The 22,523-nt window shown below is 38.5% G+C and overlaps 2 protein-coding genes across 3 annotated transcripts in view; one reads left to right on the top strand and one right to left on the bottom strand.

Annotated features, from left to right (window-relative positions):
- snupn (snurportin 1) overlaps positions 1-5,827 on the bottom strand; it is a 12,057-nt gene extending 6,230 nt beyond the window's left edge. The window contains exons 1-3 of one of the 2 annotated variants that reach the window (XM_066701698.1): positions 5,712-5,827; positions 4,863-4,974; positions 3,818-3,981 (exon numbers count right to left, since the gene is read on the bottom strand). In XM_066701698.1, the coding sequence (XP_066557795.1) occupies positions 3,818-3,975 (158 nt within the window). In that variant the 5' untranslated portion in view covers positions 3,976-3,981; positions 4,863-4,974; positions 5,712-5,827. Of the gene's footprint in view, positions 1-3,817; positions 3,982-4,862; positions 4,975-5,661 lie in introns of both variants that reach the window. The other variant, XM_066701697.1, reaches the window with a different exon arrangement.
- Positions 5,815-22,523, top strand: snx33 (sorting nexin 33). The gene is made up of 2 exons (XM_066701696.1): positions 5,815-8,632; positions 19,889-22,523. Exons 1-2 carry the CDS (start codon positions 7,213-7,215, stop codon positions 20,140-20,142), a joined length of 1,674 nt encoding a protein of 557 aa, XP_066557793.1. The 5' UTR covers positions 5,815-7,212; the 3' UTR covers positions 20,143-22,523.

The following is a 22,523-nucleotide window of genomic DNA, read 5'->3' as shown; positions in this document are numbered from 1 at the left end:
ACTGTCATGAGTCCAGAACCCTAACCACTACTCCACAGTACTGCCTAGATTTACACACTACTGCGTGCATGCTGTAAATGGGTGGATTCATATCTTAATGTTCATGTTGTCATTATCAATACAAATTTATTCATGTGACAAAAATATTACATATAGATAAAAATAAAAAACATCTCCTAACAATGGAAGATCTTCTCAAAGAGTTTTCTTTGACAATGGAGCATGAAGCACCTGCACTTCCAGCTCCCCTCTGTTCCTCCTTCATAAAGCCACAGACTGTTCATGCAGTTGAACTTGTTTCAAGGTTTGGCTTTTAATATAACATCAGACTGGCAATGATAACCCCCGTTATTTAAACCATCTAATTTTGATTAGGGATAATACCAAGGGCTGTTACTCTGAGTACGTGTTTGTACTTCACTGTTACACACACATATATATTGGGGTGTAGAGAGTGTGTGTTATTTTGGTTAATTAAAAAAAAAAATTACTTACTGTAGAAAATAATCTATTTCGCTATCATAAAATGACATGCCTTATTACGAGTGCTACTCATGGCTGTGGTTATTATGGTTTCCCCACGTTCCTGTACGAACAGTATAAACCCAACTGCTGCCCTCTACTGCGCTTTTCAGGAAACAATTGTTCTTTGTACAGGGGGAAGATACAGTGCATCTGGAAAGTATTCATAGTGCTTCACTTTTTCCACATTTTGTTATGTTACAGCCTTATTCCAAAATTGATTAAATTCATTATTTTCCTAAAAATTCTACGAACAATACCCCATAATGACAACGTGAAAGAAGTTTGTTTGAAATCTTTGCAAATGTATTAAAAATAAAAAAATTAAAAAAGCACATGTACATAAGTATTCACAGCCTTTGCTCAATATTTTGTTGAAGCACCTTTGGCACCAATTACAGCCTTAAGTCTTTTTGAGTATGATGCTACAAGCTTGGCACACCTATTTTTGGGCAGTTTCTCCCATTCTTCTTTGCTGGACCTCTCAAGCATCATCAGGTTGGATGGGGAGCGTCAGTGCACAGCCATTTTCAGATCTCTCTAGAGATGTTCAATCGGGTTCAAGTCTGGGATTTGGCTGGGCCACTCAAGGACATTCACAGAGTTGTCCTGTAGCCACTCCTTTGTTACCTTGGCAGTGTGCTTAGGGTCTTTGTCCTGTTGGAAGATGAACCTTCGCCTCAGTCTGAGATCCAGAGCACTCTGGAGCAGGTTTTCATCAAGGATGTCTCTGTACGTTGCTGCATTCATCTTTCCCTCAATCCTGACTAGTCTCCCAGTTCCTGACGCTGAAAAACATCCCCACAGCATGATGCTGCCACCACCATGCTTCACTGTAGGGATGGTATTGGCCAGGTGATGAGCGGTGCCTGGTTTCCTCCAGACATGACGCTTGCCACTCAGGCCAAAGAGTTCAATCTTTGTTTCATCAGACCAGAGAATTTTGTTTCTCATGGTCTGAGAGTCCTTCAGGTGCCTTTTGGAAAACTCCAGGCAGGCTGTCATGTGCCTTTTACTGAGGAGTGGCTTCCTTCTGGCCACTCTACCATACAGGCCTGATTGGTGGAGTGCTGCAGAGATGGTAGATCTTCTGGAAGGTTCTCCTCTCTCCACAGAGACACGCTGGAGCTCTGTCAGAGTGACCATCGGGTTCTTGCTCACCTCCCTGACTAAGACCCTTCTCCCCCGATCGCTCAGTTTGGCCGGGCGGCCAGCTCTAGGAAGAGTCCTGGCGGTTCCAAACTTCTTCCATTTACGGATGATGGAGGCCACTGTGCTCATTGGGACCTTCAATGCTGCAGAAATGTTTCTGTACCCTTCCCCAGATCTGTGACTTGATACAATCCTGTCTCGGAGGTCTACAGACAATTCCTTGGACTTCATGGCTTGGTTTGCTTTGTGCTCTGACATGCACTGTTAACTGTGGGACCTTATATAGACAGGTGTGTGCCTTTCCAAATCATGTCCAATCAACTGAATTTACCACAGGTGGACTCCAATCAAGTTGTAGAAACATCTCAAGGATGATCAGTGGAAACAGGATGCACCTGAGCTCAATTTTGAGTGTCATGGCAAAGGCTGCGAATACTTATGTACATGTTTTTTATTTTTAATAAATTTGCAAAGATTTCAAACAAACTTCTTTCACGTTGTCTTTATGGGGTATTGTTTGTAGAATTTTGAGGAAAATAATTACTTTAATCAATTTTGGAATAAGGCTGTAACATAAAAAAATGTGGAAAAAGTGAAGCGCTGTGAATACTTTCCGGATGCACTGTATCTGTAGTTGTATGTTTCCCGCTGTAACATCTGGTTTGTTGGGAGTCCGAAGGAAAATATACTGAACGAACAATATGAAACAATATCAAAGATTTTACTGAGTTACAGTTCATATAAGGAAATCAGTCAATTGAAATAAATCTATGGATTTCAATCTCAGGTTTTGAAAGAGCATGCAATTGGCCTGCTGACTGTAGGAATGTCCACCAGAGCTGCAGTCGGGTCAAGACTCTGGTGAGGATGACAAGCCGCAGATGAGATCCTGAACCGCTTTCTGACAGTGTAATGTTTTGGTTGTGCAAACCCACAGTTTCATTAGCTTTTCAGGTGGCTGGAGGTCCTGGGCTGATGTGGTTACACATGGTCTGCGGTTTTGAGTCCGGTTGGACGTACTGCCAAATGTGCCAATTGCACACTCCCTCAAAACTTGTCACATCTGTGGCATTGTGTTGTGTGGCCTTCTACTGTCCCCAGCACAAGGTGCACCAGTGTAATGATCATGTCAGCTTCTTGATATGCCACACCTGTCAGGTGGATCTTAGCAAATGAGAAATGCTCACTAATAGGGATGTAAACAAATGTGCACAAAATGTGAAATAAGCTTTTTGTGTGTATGGAAAATATCTGGGATCTTTCCTTTCAGCTCTTGAAACATTTACATATTATATTTATATTTTTGTTCAATATATATTATTACGAAGTCACGAATAAGTACATTATTTTCTCTTAAATCAGTAGGGTTGTTCTGCTTGTAAACAAAAAAGAATATGTAGCATATTAAGATGTAATTCTGGGTGCATTTTAATGCAATTCAAAATTACCCTAAAATTTGACCTTTAAATACAATCTAACAGAAAGAATAATGCAATAATGCAAACTGAATGAAGTGTTAAGATAATGTATTTTGTGTACGACACACAAAAGAATTACACTGCATGTGAACTGTCTAGGGTGTGGGTATAGTAAACTGGAGTTACTAATAGAGACAAATATAAATAAGTGCTTCTTTTTTATAAAGTATGCTGCATCTTTTTTAAATGTTCTCTTTTTATGGGAAAATAATGCTGAAACAACCATGCTACCTTCAAAGGTTGGAATGGTTACTGCTGAGAAAAGGATGGAAATACTCTTGTATCTGTGTGACTACTGTTGCACAGTATGACTGTTTTGGAAACTGCATGGCAAAAACTAGAGCATGACAGACTGAGATATGAAAAAGCCTTTTCACATGTCTTGAGAGAACTGATCATCTTTTGTGCCTCTATGAGATCCATTTTAGGAAAGCCACTTTTATGTCATCAGCCAATACAACATCTTTACAAAGGGTTTATTCCTTCCTATTGTGAAGGTACAGTCTGGAACATAGAATGCAAGCGAGCGTGATGGCTGCCAAATATCCTCTCATCACATATAACCTCCTTCAGACAATTCTACATGACTAAAGGAGGACAGAGAAAACAATAATCCTTGTATGTTTTCAGTGTTGTCTATGATCTGTGGCAGACATTACACTTACGTTTTCTGCAGCTCCAGGAACCTGCGCCGTCTCTCGCTCTGCTCCAGCACACTGTACTTGCTCTTGTACTGCGACAGTCTTGGGTGGGGAGCTGCTGTACTGTTGGGGTCCTGGGAGACTGAGAAGCTCCCACTTAGTGCCTTGGTTAGGTCGTCCATAATTACCTGAAAATAAATAATGAAAATATCACTGTTAATTTAGTATTCTTTCACAAGAAGTCTGAATGTTCAAAAGATATATTGTATCAAAACTGCACAATACAGCAAAATAGAATACACTGACTCATGCAAATTAGGTGACTTAATTTAATCAGTTTTGAGTCATATTATTGAGAAATAGTTACTTGTACATTTATAGGATGGTTTGCAATGTTATCTCTTGAACTTTGATATTTAAAGAAGCCTAGTTCTGTGTGAACATATTACTTTTTTGGTTCAGAGCTGCTAATCATACAGCTTCTTATTTCCTATGTGGTTTTCTATCTAAATAATTTCAGATTTCATATTGAAGGCCAGAAAATCTTCCCGCAAACAGACTGGCACTGTAGTAATAATATAGCATAGTAAAGACTGCAACCTGTTCTTGTGAATGAAAATGCAATAAACAAAACATGCTATAACAATTCATGTATGTTTCATTGCCATGAGTTGTTTTTTGACTGCATAATTTCTAAAACACACATGATGCGTAATTTATTATTAGTGAAAACAGTTTTAATTCTGTTTTAATTTAAGTTTTTAAGTCAATGAAAAGATAAGACAATCACTGGCTGAAAATTGTTACAATAACTGCAGATTAGCTGAACACAAACAATCTTCATGGTCACGTTAGCTAGACATCGGAGAAAATGAAAATACATCAATTACACTACAACTGGTTAAACTGTGTGGTATCTGGTCTTGACATGTTTCTAACGTCATACAACGTGATGTATCTTAAAGAAGTGCCAGTATAATTGACACACTGTATTCAATATGATACTTACTTAATTATTTTAAAAAATGTACAGAACTTAAGAACAAAATAATTAAAACAAATGATTTACCTATTTACGAAAACTCTGCGGCAAATGCTCAACCCCCTCGAACGAACAAGTTTTCACGGAGTTCCAGAAACACGGGGACACGAGTCTGCTGATGGACGACCAAGTGATTTCCCTGGGTTAAAGCGGGGAAGGAACCAAACAAAGCAAAACCAGAAATAAAAACACTTTTCTCAAAATCTGTTGTCTGGATTAAAAAACAACACATTGCTAGGTGATAGGTTCCCTTTTGGTCCTTTATCATTGCATGTTATGTTACTTAGCAAACTTTATAAAATACGACAGTGTAAGTAATATGCTAAAGTAGGTGAACTAGAATGGCACCCATCTTCTTTTTACACCGAAAAATGCAGGACATACGATTGACTGAAATCTTATTTAGAATCTCAATTTATGATTTAAAATGATGATGCCGATTATTAATTAATTAACTACAAATACTAAAACTATTGCTATACTAATACTACCTAAAATAATAAAATGTTACACAAGTCTACGCTCAATATATTTTTAATATACATATTACTGTACCATATCTGGGTATGTATGTGTTGTACAGTCTAATAAAATGTTACACAAGTTAAACTAACTTGATTCCTTGGGGGCTGAAAAATGTGTCAATTTGCCATCAAAACAAGCGACTCCTAGTATTTCTATTTCAGCCTATAGGGGGTAGTGTGGAGCTTAGTTGTTTTACATTACAAAGAAAAAAATCCTCAATAAAAGTTTCCCCGATTGTCTGCGCACACACGTCATGGAAAGAGTTACATTGTTACACAGCAGAGACCCGAAGAGGACTTACTGGGAAAGCAGATATTATTAACGTTAAGACCTCCACACTCATGCACCTACAGCTGAAGTGAAGGAGAACCAGCCATGGATCTCGAATGGATGCAGATCTGCACTCCAAGGATCCAATACTAGAAGAAGTGTTTCTTCAAGATTTTCCACAGAAATGGAGCAAGTTGACAAAGGAATGTGGATCAAACCCACAATGCACTAGGACATATTCATTACTCATCTCTCTCCCCTTAGAAAAAAGCTTTCTTCCTCCCAGGGCACTTTAAGTCTTTGTGCTGGAACGAAATGTTGAGATAATGTTTTGATCTGTTGTTTTCCTTTTACGCAGCTGGGATGTAAAACTAGCTCTCCGAAGACTCATTTTCCCGTTTGCCTTACAACCGGATTACTACTTGTTTAAGGCATAATATGCACTGATCTGTAAAAGAAAAAACTTTTATTTTATATATACCATTTGATTAATCGGTGCATCATTTCTTAAAATGAACCTTTTTTCCCGGTTATTATTGTATCCTTGTGGACTTAAGTGAACAACTGGAGACTGACAACTGCTGTTATAACCTGCTGGAAATAAAAGGGTAAAAAGAACCATAACTATCGGAAACTACAGTCGGAGTTATAGAGAGGGTATTGTTAATGGGAGAAGCTTAAGCAAATGTTGATATTTCAGGGGTTTGAAAATATAAATACTAGATCTAAGGCTTTGGTCGTAGTCTAGCTTTATATAAATGAAACGAGGTCAGATCCCTAATGCGTTTTCAATTGTATCCTGTTATACATACAAAAATGTGGTGTGTATTTTAAAAGTAGAAAGGATTTCTTGGGAAAGTTAAGAATGCAGTTATTTCAAACCTTATCTTGCGGTTATGAGGTCAATATATTTTGTATAAAGTTAGCTTACGTGATGCCATCGCATCCCATAGATACTTGACAGAAGAGACAAAATTTGCACAGATTATTATTCTGTTTAATTTGTTTACAAAGTATACCTATTGAAAGATCTTGTATTTGTGTTGTTATTTTCTTGTGATTTGATCGTCTGCGAATTCTAGTAAGTGACTACGGCCGTTTAATGGGGATGTAAGGGGAAAGTAAACGGCAAGAAATATATATTTTTGTTTTCCCTGGTGGTATTTTAATGGTAATGCCACAGATATACATTTGCAACTGAGGCAACAGTTTTATGTAAACAGACAATTGCAGTTTTGTCGCAACAATCACTGTTTATTTCCAGCTAAGATTTGTTAACTACTTCATTGACGCAAGAGTGTGTATATATATATATATATATATATTTTTAAACTTTTACAAGAGTTCAAACAGGCTTTGAACCTTGATGTGATTTCATGATAAGAGAGAGTTATAGGGTTTATCCCAAAAATAGTAGGTTCTAAGACAGTTTAGAAAGAAGAGTTTCAACCGACTTAAAAATTAAAACTTTAAATTACCGAAGTAAAAAGATTTCAAATATGCGGTGATCTTTTGTAACGGTGGATTATTTTTTTATTTTAATTCACATATCTCAATTTACTGAGTACAGAAGTAAATCAAAATGTCATTGAAAGCCAAGGCACTTTACACCTTCCAGAGTGAAAATAAGGAAGAAATCAGTATCCTGGAGAATGAAGAGCTGGTTATTTTTGATGAGAACTCATTAGATGGGTGGCTACAGGGCGAAAACAGTAGGGGAGAACGAGGCCTCTTTCCGGCCTCTTATGTTGAAATCATCAGACCAAGGGCCAATTCCAACCTTACAGACTACTCCAGCAGCCCTACAGGCTCCCCTGGCAATGACTCTTACTACAGCAACTATACGCCCCCCTACCACCAGGGCAGTTATGATGATGATGATGATGACGACTGGGATGACTGGGATGATAGCTCCACAGTGGTGGAGGAGGAAGAGTCTCGGCGAGGAATTGGCGCCAACGGACATGCCCACCAGTCTCCCCATGCCAACCCTAATGTCCACTACCGCACCAAACCACCCATGGAACGGCAGGACAGTATTTCCAGCTCCAGGAAGGGCAGCGTGGTGGGCAGAAACCTCAACCGCTTCTCCAGCTTTGTCCGCTCCGGAGTTGAGGCGTTTGTGCTGGGGGACGTGCCGATGATGTCCAAGATCGCAGAGACTTACCAAGTCGAGATGGGTTCCAGAGGCCCACAGTGGAAAGGCAACCCCAGGCCTTTTTCTTGTTCCATTGAGGATCCCACTAAACAGACCAAATTCAAGGGCATCAAGACCTACATTTCCTATCGGGTGACACCCAGCCACACAGGCAGGCCTGTCTACCGCCGCTACAAGCACTTTGACTGGCTCTACAACCGGCTACTGCACAAGTTCACAGTTATCTCCGTGCCCCACCTGCCGGAGAAGCAGGCCACTGGGCGCTTCGAAGAGGACTTCATTGAGAAGCGGAAGCGGAGGCTAATCCTGTGGATGGACCACATGACCAGCCACCCAGTGCTCTCCCAGTATGAAGGCTTCGAGCACTTCCTCATGTGTGCAGATGACAAACAATGGAAACTGGGTAAGCGGCGGGCCGAGAAGGACGAGATGGTGGGTGCCAGCTTCCTCCTCACATTTCAGATTCCCAATGAGCACCAGGACTTGCAGGATGTGGAGGAGCGGGTAGACTCCTTCAAGGCCTTCACCAAGAAGATGGATGATAGTGTAATGCAGCTCACCCATGTGGCCTCCGAGCTTGTGCGCAAACACTTGGGTGGATTCCGCAAGGAGTTCCAGAAGCTGGGCAATGCCTTCCAGTCTGTCAGCCAGGCTTTTGCCTTAGATCCCCCATACACCTCAGATGCCCTGAACAACGCCATCTCCCACACCGGCCATACATACGAGACCATAGGGGAGATGTTTGCAGAGCAACCAAAGAACGATCTCTTCCATATGCTGGACAAGCTCTCCCTCTACCAGGGACTGCTCTCCAATTTCCCAGACATAATTCACCTCCAAAAAGGTAAGATCACACCTGTTGCTCTTTTTAATACTTGTAAAAGATTTCCCTTGTAAGTCTTTTAAATAATTCCTGCATTTTACAAAAATAAATGCCATTTTGATATGAGCCTAGTCCTTTTTACACTAATAGAAAAGTGGAATGATTGTGTTAAGTTTAGATTGCTGTTGTAAGAGTAACTGATACTCATCAAGACCAATGGACAATGGAACAAAATATTGAACATACAGGTGACACCATATACTTAAATTGTATTCTAGTGTGCAGCATGTGACATTGTCCTATTCTTGAAGGCATGTAACGTGATGAGTGAAAATCCAATCTTTGAACATACTAAATGTTTTTTGGCAAGGGCCATCTTTCTCATTAATTTAGATCCAAGCAGTTTGCTTGTTAAATACCAGGTTGGGGTCAGATTAACCCACTCTTCCTGTTTTTACACCTCCTCTGAGCTCCCACAGGTGAGTATTCAGTGTGGTTACCATGGAGATGATTATTGGTTCACAGCTGATATAGATCCTTTAGGTGTGACACTGCAGTCTCAGGTTCTGTTACTCATTGTCTGATTCTCCTCAGCTTTGAAATTATATGAAGACAGAACATTAACTTATAGGCTTAATAATATAATTCAACATTTTCTGTATTGATTGGTATTTGTTCATAATGAATTGTTGACCTTTCCACTACCATTGGAAAAAAAAGGAAACAAAACCTGTAACATAATACTCAATGTAGATAAACATCTCATTTTCAAGTTTGAAAGTTATTGCTTCATAGCCAGTTTTGTATTAAGTGAGCTCAGCTGTTTTTTTTTAACAAGACAAACAAATAAATACATGAATTAACAATGCAATCATTATACTATAGCAGAGAAAACTATTTCAAACATATCACAAGTTTGTCTAATAACCAGAATTACAGATTTTTTTTTTCTTAGTGTTAAAATAAATGTAAAACAGATTTAAGGCTAAGCAAATCATATGGTATGTCTGTAAACTAAAACAAATGTGTAAGGATTCTGGAGCAAAAAGAGAACCAGATGTTGACATGGGGGAGATAATCTGTTGGCTGTTAAGTTTTCAAGACTTGGGCCCTGATCAATACTAAATAAACAAACTGCAGCACAGTATTTGTAACTGTTCTAGATAGGAAAGCTCAGAGTATTCACAACACTCCTACTTTTGTTATTTAGGGCTGGATTAAATCAGAACTTTGATCCACCCGCTAACAGAAAACTGCAAACCTATACAGCATAGCGGTTACATTTATGATTAAAAGAAAGTGGCATCTTGAAAATACTACGCATATTTACATTTTAATAGGCATGTTTTACAAAAGCTGCCTATTTACAATTATTCAGTGTAAATAAATGCAACCATATTCCAGTCAGCTTTATGTGCTGTCATGATCTTGCCAGATGAATATTCTGAAACTGAAAGAAAAAACATCCACTACCACAATCTAACAAAGTTATGTTGTCACTCTGCAGCAAAAAAATCCCTTATTAATAATTGGAAGATCCCAGAAGATGGTACAGTGCAGTAGTGCACATGGTTACACAAAACATAATAACATAAAATAAGATTCAGGATCCTTTTTTCACCAATAATATGAGGCCTTTATGCAAAAATTGTAGCTGTGGGTGTATGCAACAAACTGCGAATCAAACTCACGTGTACTGACTCACCAGGGATCCTTCAAGAAACTGCTTGATTAGGTCCTTTAATCATTGTGTTATTAGCAACTGGATGAGCAAGAAAGGCAGACTGGTCTTGTCTCATTAGTAATCTTTCATATGTTCTAATTTTCCTGGAATACTCACATTAATGGCCTCATAATTTTAATTCACTGGATACTGTTAGACACACGGCTTTGAACCTTGCTCTTAGTTAATTCAGCAGTAGTCTGTTTAGCTGGAAGACCATTCTATTCTATGTTGTGAAATAATTATCTTCTGCCATTGTTTAATTATTGTACATTTATGATATAAAGATGTAATTTACATTTTTTAAAGTTTAAAGTTTGCATTTATATTGTTTAGAGAGCAATAGTTTGAGTAATTTAGCTAAATTAAGCTTTAAAAAAACAACACACTGGTTGGGAAACACTACTTTTAGGACACACCAGTTAACAACTGCATTTTAGTACCTATGATCAAACTATGTAACATTTTAGTCTGCATCATAGTAGAGGTTGCCCTGTGATAATGAACAAATTGTTGAATACAAAGATTTTCACTTTTGAGGGAATCTGTCAATGTCTGGAAACAAGTTTTGTCTTTATTTGATACCTACTTTAAATATAGGTGTCTATTGTTATGTGCGTATTCAAACCAATTACTTTCCTTGTAACTTCCTGTCGGATTGTGTCTGATCACTTCTGAAGAGTGGCTCTTTGTCTGCAGTTCAGACGAGCCCTATTGAATCACCTGTACACACCCACAGACTGATGTTCCTGGCCACAGAAACCTGTATGTCAGGGCCAAACCTAGCAGCTGGTTTCAAAGAGAAGTGACTGCCTAAGAGTATGTACCTCATGCATTTGCGGGAGAAAGAATGTTATAATTCCATATGATGTCATGAAACCTTAATTATTTTTTTTTTATATGTATATACTTTTGCACCTGTGACCCACACAGAGCTAGTTGGTCTTTAATAAGTATTTTAGGGGGGTCCAGCTTTTGGATCTAGATTTTGTTTAGTTTTTTTTACTACTCACATATTTGTAAGTGGATTATACATTTCATGCACACTCCTGATAATAAACAGACACATTGGTATGTTTGCTGTCTTCAACTTTACTCCGACATTCACATCAGCTGGAGCCATGTGAGAGACAGCTTTATGGATTGAGGATTTCTAAGAGTAGACAGGCTGCCCACAGAGGAAGAGTGAAATATGAGATTACTGTATAGGAAACTCGGCATATGAGGATGAGGCTTTTGCAGACACAGAATAAGTGGAACTAGCTTTGTTTACAGTATGTGTGTTGATTTGTAGAGTTGCTCACTGCACCAGTTAAACAGATTTAACATATGTTTTAATGACATAGGAGGTAGGAAAAGCAAAAAAAAGTAAAATAATCTGATGTTCAACACACAGTTTATACTGTGTTTAAAGGGCAGGTTTCTGATAAGCTTTAAGAAGCAAAATGTAGTACTTATGAGATTTGATGTTTCTTATGTCCAAATGTGACTTTTAGAAAGCATTAGTATTAACTAATGGCATCTCTTTTGTGCCATTATTTTCATATCATACAAATTAATTATTTCCAGAGCTCTGAATTGTAATATAGACTCAAGCTTTTGGTACTGGTGCTGATTGAAAGCCCAGAAGCCTCAAATCCTTGAATTCCAAGTTTAATATGACGTTGTTCTGTAGTAGCAAGTTTTCTTTTCTTGTTACTTCTCATTCATTTATTTGGGTTTGTATTTGCATAAGGACAAAGTGGATAAAGGGGAAGTCCTTGGATAAATGTGTCTCTATTATTTCTATGAATACATAATAATAAGTTGTCATTGTTTCATGCAGATAAAAGGACAGATAATGTGTGTGGTCCAGTATTCAAGAAATTTAATTAATTATTTTTTATTTTTATACATGATACCAAAACAAAATGAATAGTTTCTCAGTGCATAATTGTTTTTCAAAACAGCGATGTCTATTGTAATTTTTTTCATTGAGTTTTATTAGTTGAATACATGCAATGTAAATAAATATACACACAGTACAGGTTTATGTATGTGCATCAAAATCCATAGGTACATACATGCATTACTTTTTTATTTTGAAAGTATAAAAAGTTGATCCACATCTACATTGAGACTACAGGGTGATTTGAAACAGGAGCCGTTTCAGAAATTTCCACTTGGAAGGAAGCCTATATTCTGTGCATGACTGTTGGAGGAGACATAAGAAGGCCTGTTTGGAGCAGTTCTTATATTTACATGTTTGCAAGTCATAGCAGCAAGAACTACAGTCATATCTCAGAAATATGTGTGCTTTTAAAGTCCATTCTTTGTCAGATACTGAACAGTGTGACTCCAGTTCAGCAGTAGCACACCTAATATTATTAGCACCATTGACACAGTAACAAGAACTGATTAATCTAAAAGGTAGTCCTAACACAACCCCCTTTCCAATAAAGCCACCTCTAGCATCAATTTCTGAACATTATGATGTGTAGATGACTACAGCATACAGTCTGGACTTATTTCAGTTGTCCTTGCAAATAGAAATCTTCATGTATTAATGTCAAAGTTAAAATTACCCTTAAGTTTAAAAAAAGACTCAAGGTGAGAATTCAACTTTAGTGGCCACTGAAAACATGTCTGTCAAATTTCACAATGAATTGCATCCCAATGGCCCTGTCAATATTAATGGGCCCAGATGTATATAAATACAAAGGGACCTACTTTTCAAATCACCTGATATTTTGATAATGAGTTCCTGATGATGTCTGAAATTAACTTGTACTTTGATGTATGAGAGAGACACGTAACCGACACACAGAACACAGGGAAAGCATTTCCAGATTTCATTTGGAAAGGAAAAGAAAGATTCGTATACCAGGGAAGGAAATACATTGCCAAAGGACAGCTTCATCTGCATCTGTTCCTATGGGGATGGGGATGGGGGCTGCTGAAATGTACATTTTTGTCCCTTGGTTATAAATATCCCAGAATGACTTTCTCGGGGCCTGACACAGACATTTTCAGCTTCTGTCACTCCGCAGGAAGATATTACACATTAATTGTCACAGTAGGATAGGCCAGCAACCCTAATAAGCAACGACAAAAGCATTTAACACTCATTTCCATCGTAATGCATACACATGTATTTGTTCCATTTGTTTTATTTCTTAACCTCAGATTAAACTCACAGCTGTAGGTGGGCATAGCAAAGAGAGCATTTACCTTGCTTCAACAATCCTACACACATTCCAAACACTTTGCTCAAACTGAAACCCTTGCAGGCTTCCTTGTGTATCTCAAGGCTACTTGCAACAACAACAACCTCCTCTCTTGAACTTAACTCTATTTATAAAGCATTCCCCGAAACTGCACTTCATGTTTTACTGGCAGAGGGGATTTTCTTTTGCCCCCCTTCCTTCCCTTCGTGACAGCAAACTTTGGCTTCTTAAACATTCCCAGACTTCCTGCCCTTGACCTTTATTAAGAAACCCAGAAAGCTACCAATTCCCCTTCTCCCAGTGATCATATATCTACCACAAGCCTCTGCTTTCTTGCCCCAAAACTGCAGTGCAATAGTTTTCTCTATGTCAGACTCACTAGCAATTATTACAAAAAATGTTATTTACTAATGCATAGAGCAGAATGGAAGCAATTAAACCATGTATCCGTAAAAATACAAATATATATTTAATTTGGTTACTTTGGACATGAACAAATACAATACTATTCTAACATGTTTTACATGCTCAAACATACCAGGTTAGTTTAAGGCATAGCCACACAGAGTAAATCCATTGATACTAGCAGCATTGAAAGGACTGCAGTGCTGTTTATAGTCTGGTATATTACTACCCCATCCTACTCCATAATACAATAGTAGTTGCATAATGTCACTGCATGAGCAGGACAATGTGATGCTGATAGGAGTGTCACTCTTTTGACGTTGCTGCAGGAAATCATCCAAATTATGGTGCAATGAATAAATCTTCCAAGAAAGTATTCCAAGAAAAATATTTTGATTGTTTGTGTAAAATTAATGTGAACAGAAATGGCACTGCTTTAAATGCTACAGACAGGAAATGATTTGATCTTTCCAGGACCTCTGCTTACCCATGTCACTAGCCTTTGCACTATTCTGTCTAAAGCTTTGGTAATTTAGTTATCTATTAGTTATTTCCGGCCACTATAAGATATACATATTATACAGTATTTATCATTTATTGGCTTAAGCAACTAATATTTGCAGCTGAGGAAAGTCCTGAGTAATGTGTTTTGGAAAACTCACTTGAGACCAATCTCATTTCCTTTATTGAGTGATTTATGACTTGTAACATTTGACATGAACTCTAGAATGGTTTCCATTACTCCATCTTTCTGCTGCTATTTCCTTAAACAATCAACATTTTTATATTCCATAATCCTAACACCCCTGAAGTGCAAATCATTCTTAGTCATTCAAGCTTTTTGAAATAATATTTTTCACTCATATTATACCTTGTGTTAGCTTTCATTTAACTTTTGTAAATATATTAGATTGTTTTACAGTTATATTCAGGACAACATGTTCAAGCAATTGTTGTAAACAATGTATTTTAGTCTGCTGCCCAGATGCTTTAACATAGCTTTATAATTTCAGTAGCTGAAGTAGAATTTATTAAATATGTATTTACAGAAAACAAAGGTTTTATTCTTCTCAAAAGGTAGCACATGAACATAGAATTACCTGGGGCAAATGTCACATCATAAATATTTGTCCCTGTCTGGCCTCTTGCATGCACAGTACAGTCCTCCCCCTTTGTGAATGTCTAGTCAAAAGTTATTCAGACATTTGTATGTCATATAATGAGAAAACCAGCACACACTAAAGGCTAAAGTCAGACAGAGCCAGTGTAACTGAAACTCTGATGCAGTTTTTTTTAAAGGAGTAGGAAAATTTTGCCAGTGAGCATCCAGTTTTTCTGTCTTTCTCAGAGTCTCACGATTATGTAGCCAACAGATCCTTCTCTATTATGATTGCTGAATCCCATGACCATAGAGACAACAAAAGACTTGTCATTCTTGTTCGAGTGTTTGGGGAGGACGGAGCAGCCAGTGGCATTCTTGACATGCCGGTGTGCAATGTCGGTACTAACAATGCCATCTTTGCCATGCTGGACAAAACACTAAGGTAACTTGAGCAGATTGTTGGCTGCACTGCAGTGATTATAGATAGTGAAAATAAACATTTAGGTTGAACTGGGCTTAACAGTGTTAGTCATTTTCATTAAAAATATTTATATTTTAAATGTTCAGTTACAGTATGTAGCAAGCATGCTTTGGTTTTGTAAATACACTTATTACATTGTAAATGTTTCACAGTAATCTAGAAATTCCCTGGAACAACTGCATTGTCTTTGCCACCGACAACTGCAACTTCATGATTGGGAAAAGAAATTCGTTCCTCTCCTGCATTCACGAAAAACAGCCAAACGTGTTCAACAATGGGTGCATTTGCCATCTGTCCAAATTGGATGTTGTAGCAGGGATCAAATGGTTTTCAGTGACTGTGGATGATCTACTCAGTGACATTGTTTGGCACTTTGAGAATAGGTGAGCACATCCCATAATCAATTAAGAGTTTTTCTTTATTTTCTTAATTATGTGAGGTTATTTTGCATCATTTTCATTCTGAACCATCTGGTTCTCAATATGAAGCTGGGTAAAGTGTGATCAAAGCACTGGCAGTTGCGTGGATAGACTTCTTCAATAAGAGTGACTTTGTATCAGAGGGCTAACAGTGGGCAGGGTGTGTGGCTGTGATGCTCACTTGATTCTGAGCTCTTCTCTGTGCTTGGCGCGGATATCTGTTCCCACTACCCGACCTATCTGTCATCCACGCTTGGATCACAAGCCTTGTTTGTCCTTTGACTGAAGACGGCCTTTTTGTTTCATGGAACTTTTAATTTATTTATTCCCCCCCTTTTTTCCTACCAGAACTGTATGTCTGACTTTACAGTTGTATAGCAGCTGAGAGTAGACCGACACTTTCTGATTCACCACTAGCCTCAAGGTGGGGTCTGGCCTGCTTTACCGACACACTTCTTTTCACACCAAGCAACTTCTTTAGGATAACATGAAGTTCAAATTAGATTTACACAACCACTTCTGTGAATACTCTTAAACAAACAACCGCTTGCAGTCCAGTGGGAGAAAAACACAGCAGTGTAAACTGTGGATTTTTTTTATGTTACTGTTGCTGCTACTAGCCCAGTTTCTTCCCTTGGGCTGCAAAGGGAGAGAGTAAAGAATAAAAAAATCATTCAGGGGAAGAGGAAGGGGAGATAAACTGTGTGACCTCCAAGGACCAAATGCTTGGTCATACCTCCTCTTGTTTGCTTTATGGGATGAGGAAATTGTAGCCTGGCCCTAGGCGGGATTGGTTGAAGCCCACCCACTCTTACTGCTTCTGGTTTACATTTGTGGATTGCAGTAGTTTCATTACGGTGGTTGCAGCAGGCATGACCTCCCCCACCCCCCCAAAAAAAGCACGTCCTATTTTTGAATCTTTGTCCAATTAAGGAAACCTTAGTATGTGAATGTCAGGTGAAATAGTCCATGCTGGTGGTTAAACTGAGAATACTGCAGTATATTTAGGAATTAAGTCTTAATCATGTGAAAAGAATCATTATCATTGTCTGAAATCTAAATGGCTAAGTACTCATTCATGTAGCATGTAGTATTTTTTAATTGCTTTCTATCACTAAATCTGAGATGAGGGAACTTGTCAAAACTGAACTTGAACTTCTGAGATTAATACAACCTAGGTGTGGCCTGTTTTTCCCCATGAGGGGTATACATCCAGTTTATTTACATTTGCTACTTTAATCAAAGGATACTAAGCTGTTTTTTCTTGAAACACTATTAGGAAATTTTGAAGAGATTTTGCACTTATACATCTGCTTGGGTCCAGACAACCCAAGTCTTGCATAACTCACATTCTTCTTTAAATATGTCTTGGCCCATGGGACAGGGAGAGTTTGAAAAATATAATTTTTTCCTTTTTTCCCTGCATGCTGCCTGGTGATGTACTGTCTCCTCATGTGGAAAACACAATACACTAATCTAGGTCAGGAACACAGAGTGCACATAAACCAAAGCACTGTAATAGAATTTAGTTTGCACAAATACCTATTAGAAAAGCCCTCCATTTCCCCAGTCACAAAACCCTTGAAAGATAATTAGTTTTAGAAAAAGCAGAACACATCAGCTATGTTTTAGAAACCATGTTTGCTTATACATGGCATTAAGGACTGGTCTTCTTTGGTAAAGTCGTGCATATATATAATTGTAATAGAAACACGACACAACCAATGCTGACTGCAGAGGTTCTGCATCAAGAATACAAATGCAAAAATGCCATATTAGATCATTCTAAAGTAAAGAAGGTTGGAGGGTCAGAACATGTGCCGCAGAGTTGAATTCGGAATTCCATTCACTGTCACAAAGCTAGTTCTTTCACTTAAAGACATGTACTATTCCTTCACCAGAGGTATATTTACAGCATTTAGGGATGCAAACTTATCTGCATTTGTGAGTACTTTTCCGAGCCCGACCACACTACAAACAGGACTGTGTCTTCATGATGAGTAAACCCCAAAAGAACCACAGCAGTTTAGTGTTTATATTACCTATTTTTTTCCATAAATTGTGTGTCACAATAGCAAGAGCAACCATTTGTTTTTGATATGTCAAGTATTATGATCCCTGCTGTTGGTTTCCCAGAAGAGATGCCTGTCGAATTCAGTAATGGTGGAACATTAAGACGTTTCACACGGAGAACCTCGGAGCGGTTCACATGTGCTGGTGTTCAGGGTTATGTGGCTCTTTCATTCTACCTTGTTTCTCATTACCTTTTGCTTTTAGTAATAAAATGACTAGAACTGCATGGGTTAACCCCTCCTAACCCCGTGCTCTGAGTCAGCTATTTGCATAGAGATGCAAATTAAGCTACATACCAAAGCATGTTCTCTAGCATTCATCAACTCCCACTTCAAGTTGAACATTAACCATGGGAGAAAACACAGCCCGTAAAGACAACAAGTTCTTGTTTTCAGAACAGATGTCCAGTTGTAAGCAAGAGAACAGCATAGCATAAGTGACAAACTATGGACATTAACTATACCCACATCTACGTCTGTGGGTTTTAAAGTACATTACAACCAATGGGAGTAAATTACAACAGGGCTTTGTTACTCTCAATACGTTTCTCTGCAGGTGCAATTTTACATTCTACTGTCTCACGAAGTAAGTTTTAGCAATTTAGCAAAATGTTTAATTTTGCTTCTTTTAAATATTTGTTTTTACAAAAATGGTGTGTGACTCACTCTTCATGTTGTGGCTTCTGCAAGACATGAACACTTCCCCCTGAAAGGGAACAGGGATCTCAGGAACAATCAGGATAGTTATGTAAGCTCATAATTAGACCACTCTGTACAAATCCTACTTCTTTTACAGTTTCAGATAGTTTCCTCCCACATTTTTTATGTGGAACTGCCAAAAGTAAACAGCCTTTTGAAACTGGAAGGACTGATTTGCATGTAATAATCCTAGGGAAACTTTGAGGATAGAGGATAGCCAAGCTGTTATATGCAGATATGTCTTTATTCCCCATTCACCCTCAGTTGTCAGACTCTGTAGTATGTATTACTTAGTCTTTTTAACTATCGCACAGGAAAAGGAGCTGACTGTTTCAAATCAGAGGCCGGATTTGCAGATGTGGAAAGAAACATGTACTCCCATGTTCAATTTCAACTGAAACAGAATTACTTAGACAATTATAAGACTGAAGAAGTTGCTCCCACCTGCTCTGCTGTAATGAACTAAATTCTCACATCAGTTGTCTGACACGAGCAATAGATTAACAATACCCATCATGCTGAATATAATCTTTGGAAACCAGTGAAATCACCCCCCTTATGCCAAGTATTAAACTCTTGTCACCATCAGCAATTTGATTAATGTCTACCAGACAGTATTAGACAACATTAAGTTTGCCCTGAATAGAGAATACTGCAGATTATATAAAACTAAAATGAAATGCCTACTTGACAGGAAGCCACTGTGAATGTTTCCCTTATGGTTGCACATTTTAATAAAGAACTTGTGAGTGTACAGCTAGCTCCTTCCAGTGAAGGTTCTGTTGGGTTTACAGAGAATGTGGCTTTGTGTTTCCTGGACTACAAGGTTAGGCCTCTGGGGTAGGCAGCAGGGTGTAACGTATTCTGTTTGACATGGATGACGACTATCAGTGTACAATGCACTGCATCCTATCAAATTCTATTGTTACAGGTTCAGTTATTGTTACAGATACAGTTATGGTGCTGCATCTTCCAATTATGCAATTACACCTGATGCAGAAAACATACCAGAACGTGTTTCACAAAAACTGTGTATTATGACCTCATCTAGACCAACTGCTGCTTAGATAATTAAAACCAGACAATAAAGTTGGCTGTGGTGACTTCCTGTCTGCCTTTTTCTTCAGGGTTAGCCTGCTCTGACCTTGCCTTTCTTGGCTGTTTCTCCAGGTGCTTTTGCGAAAGTGAAAGAGAGCCAACGGATGAGCGACGAGGGCAAGATGGACCAGGAAGAAGCCGACAGTGTCAGGAAGCGCTGCCGCGTGGTGGGCTTTGCCCTGCAGGCTGAGATGAACCACTTCCATGAGCGGCGGGCCGTGGACTTCAAGGAGATGATGCAGGCCTACCTGAAGCAACAGATCGCCTTCTACCAGCGGGTGGGCCAACAGCTGGAGCGCACCCTGCACATGTACGATAACATCTAAGCATGGAGTCGCCCGAAAAGTTCTCCTCCTGCTCTCCCTCCTGCTCCTCTCTCCACTCTCTCTGTTTCCAGTTCAGGGGCGCTGGTCGAGTCCCTGTGGAGTCGTGGCCGTGGGGCTGCTCAATACAAGGGGAGCCATGCCAGGAAAGATTATGCTGGCTTCGTTGTGCTGGTGGGCATGGGGTTGGGGTGAAGTTATGGATGTCATCTTTTATCTTTGGGATTGACAGTTTTCTATTATCATGGCCTTTTAACAGATTCCAAAGGACTTGCTTCCAAGATTACAGAAAATTATTGCCTACAAATACAAACCAGCAATGAAAAAGGAAATGACACAAAGGGATCCATGCCCACTGCGGTGCTTTGCCAGTGCACATTTGGATAATCACCCATCTTAATTATTTTTATTTTTGTACTTTTGAGTGTTCGGCATATATTACAGTGAGCAAAGACTTCTCCACTGCCTTTAGAAGCTGGGTTCCTTCCCTCTAAGCCCAGCAATGAGGTATATCTACCCGTTCACAATTGTCTGAGTACAGGTGACCTTTAAAACATTTTCCTCTGAAACACAACCTGAATAGCTACCAGTAGGCTACTATCAATTTCCAGTAAACATTAAACATGTATGCCTATTATTTATGAAACACTAATCACAGGGAATGGAGAAGTGGTTGATGAAAAGGACCTTCTCGTTTTGGGCAGTAACTGAATTTTAAGACTAAAACAAATAAACACATGGGCACTGGACACCTACAGTATCCACTGGCTAACAGTACATTTCCCTTGGGGCACAAAGGCCACCTTGTTTCAAATTCCATCCCTTATGGAAAGGATGACTCAACTGCTCAGGTGTGCACTGAATTCAATACCAAAACATGTGTAAATGAGTGGACTGTATGTTCAAAATGTAAACAGTGCCTATGTGATATAATGCCTTCCTGGTAGCTAGACTGCTTCAGGGTACTGCTGCTAGTTGGCTTTGAAGGACACTGCTACAGTTACCTGACTCGTCAAAAATGTGTGTTTCTTTTGATCGTTTTAAGGAAGTGCTTGAAGGATCCAGGTGGCTTTTAGAAAAGCTGGAAATAAGTCAGATGGTTTACTCCTTTTTTCTCCAAAACCTGTGTAAGCATCTGGAGATGTTTTTAATTTATGAACAAGGGCCAACTAAATCTTAGTGTCACTGCTATGTTTCTCTTCCCCTGTCATTACATAATAGACAAACATCATTCCCACCATGTCCATACAGAGCACAGAGCACCACTGGATTTCCACATGTGAATTGAGTAGAGAATAGATTAACAATTTATGAATGATCTACAGATTTAATTTGTAAAATTATCCAATAATTTCAGAACAATAGAATGTTGTTTAAATAAAGTTTGTTATAAATTGTCCAAAACTAAATATTGTGAAAAGACTCTGAGAAGTCTGATGAAATTTTTTTATAGACTACAGCCTGCCTGTCTATTTTACCAAAGTCAGTACCATTACTATGAACTTAATTCAACTGGAGCTAAGATGTTCAAAATGCTACATTTACATTTTAAATGTTACATTTACTTGTACTTCCTAGAGATGCTTGACATCCACATGTGGCTTTCTGGTTGTTAAAGAAATAGAATAACTGTAATGAGGTTTAAGCACAGATTAGAGCCAGAGTAGGAAGATTGCTTTGCCATGTTGGTCAGTTGTTAGTCAAGGTCAAATGCTGTGCATTATGGTCATGTAACATCAGACTTCAGACCATTGTGTATGCTCTGTAAATTGTGTAAGAAAATAATTTTCTCCAACTACAACTGTTACATGTTATAACAATAGCAATTACTGCCCTAGCAAAGCCTCACAAATGAAGGAAATGCAAGATTTTTTAATTTGTTCTTTTTTAAACTCAGAATTTTAAAACAATTGGATAATGTTTTTAAATGTCAAAGAAAAAAAATGAAGAAATTGTTGCTTTACTTCATAGTTAGTCTTGCTTTTCTTTTGTTCTGGTGGTTTTAGCTATGATAAATCTGATAATGTTAATGAAATCTACCAATGGCATGAACATTCCTGTATAATCTCTACTGCATTCCTGTGTGAAACGTAGTGAAGAGAGAGACTGGGGAGGGATATATATCAAACCGAACAGGCCTCAGTCACCTTTCAGAGTCCTTTCATTTCTACCTGCAGCAGTGTGTTTTACATGGGGTAAAGAAAATATGTAATGTGGGTGGTGCTGCTACAACAGGGAACCCTGAGTTTTCTAAAGTTTTGCTTTTCTTATTTTTTATTATTGCTAAGAAGCAACAGAAGAAAAATGTCTTACATTTTCACAGCAAGCATGATGTTACAGAGCGGGAATCTTGTCAAAGTCTTAATAAAAAAGAAAATGAATGA

Source organism: Amia ocellicauda, chromosome 4, assembly GCF_036373705.1.
Source record: "Amia ocellicauda isolate fAmiCal2 chromosome 4, fAmiCal2.hap1, whole genome shotgun sequence".
Classification (NCBI taxonomy): Eukaryota; Metazoa; Chordata; class Actinopteri; order Amiiformes; family Amiidae; genus Amia; species Amia ocellicauda.
This window is presented reverse-complemented; position numbering and strand designations above follow the sequence as displayed.

What these genes read in the sequence shown, in the direction of transcription:
- snx33 (XM_066701696.1), top strand. Translation starts at nt 7,213, where the DNA reads ATGTCATTGAAAGCCAAGGCACTTTACACCTTCCAGAGTGAAAATAAG. An exon ending in CATAATTCACCTCCAAAAAG is followed by an intron (nt 8,633 to 19,888) that starts GTAAGATCACAC and finishes CTGTTTCTCCAG; the next exon opens with GTGCTTTTGCGAAAGTGAAA.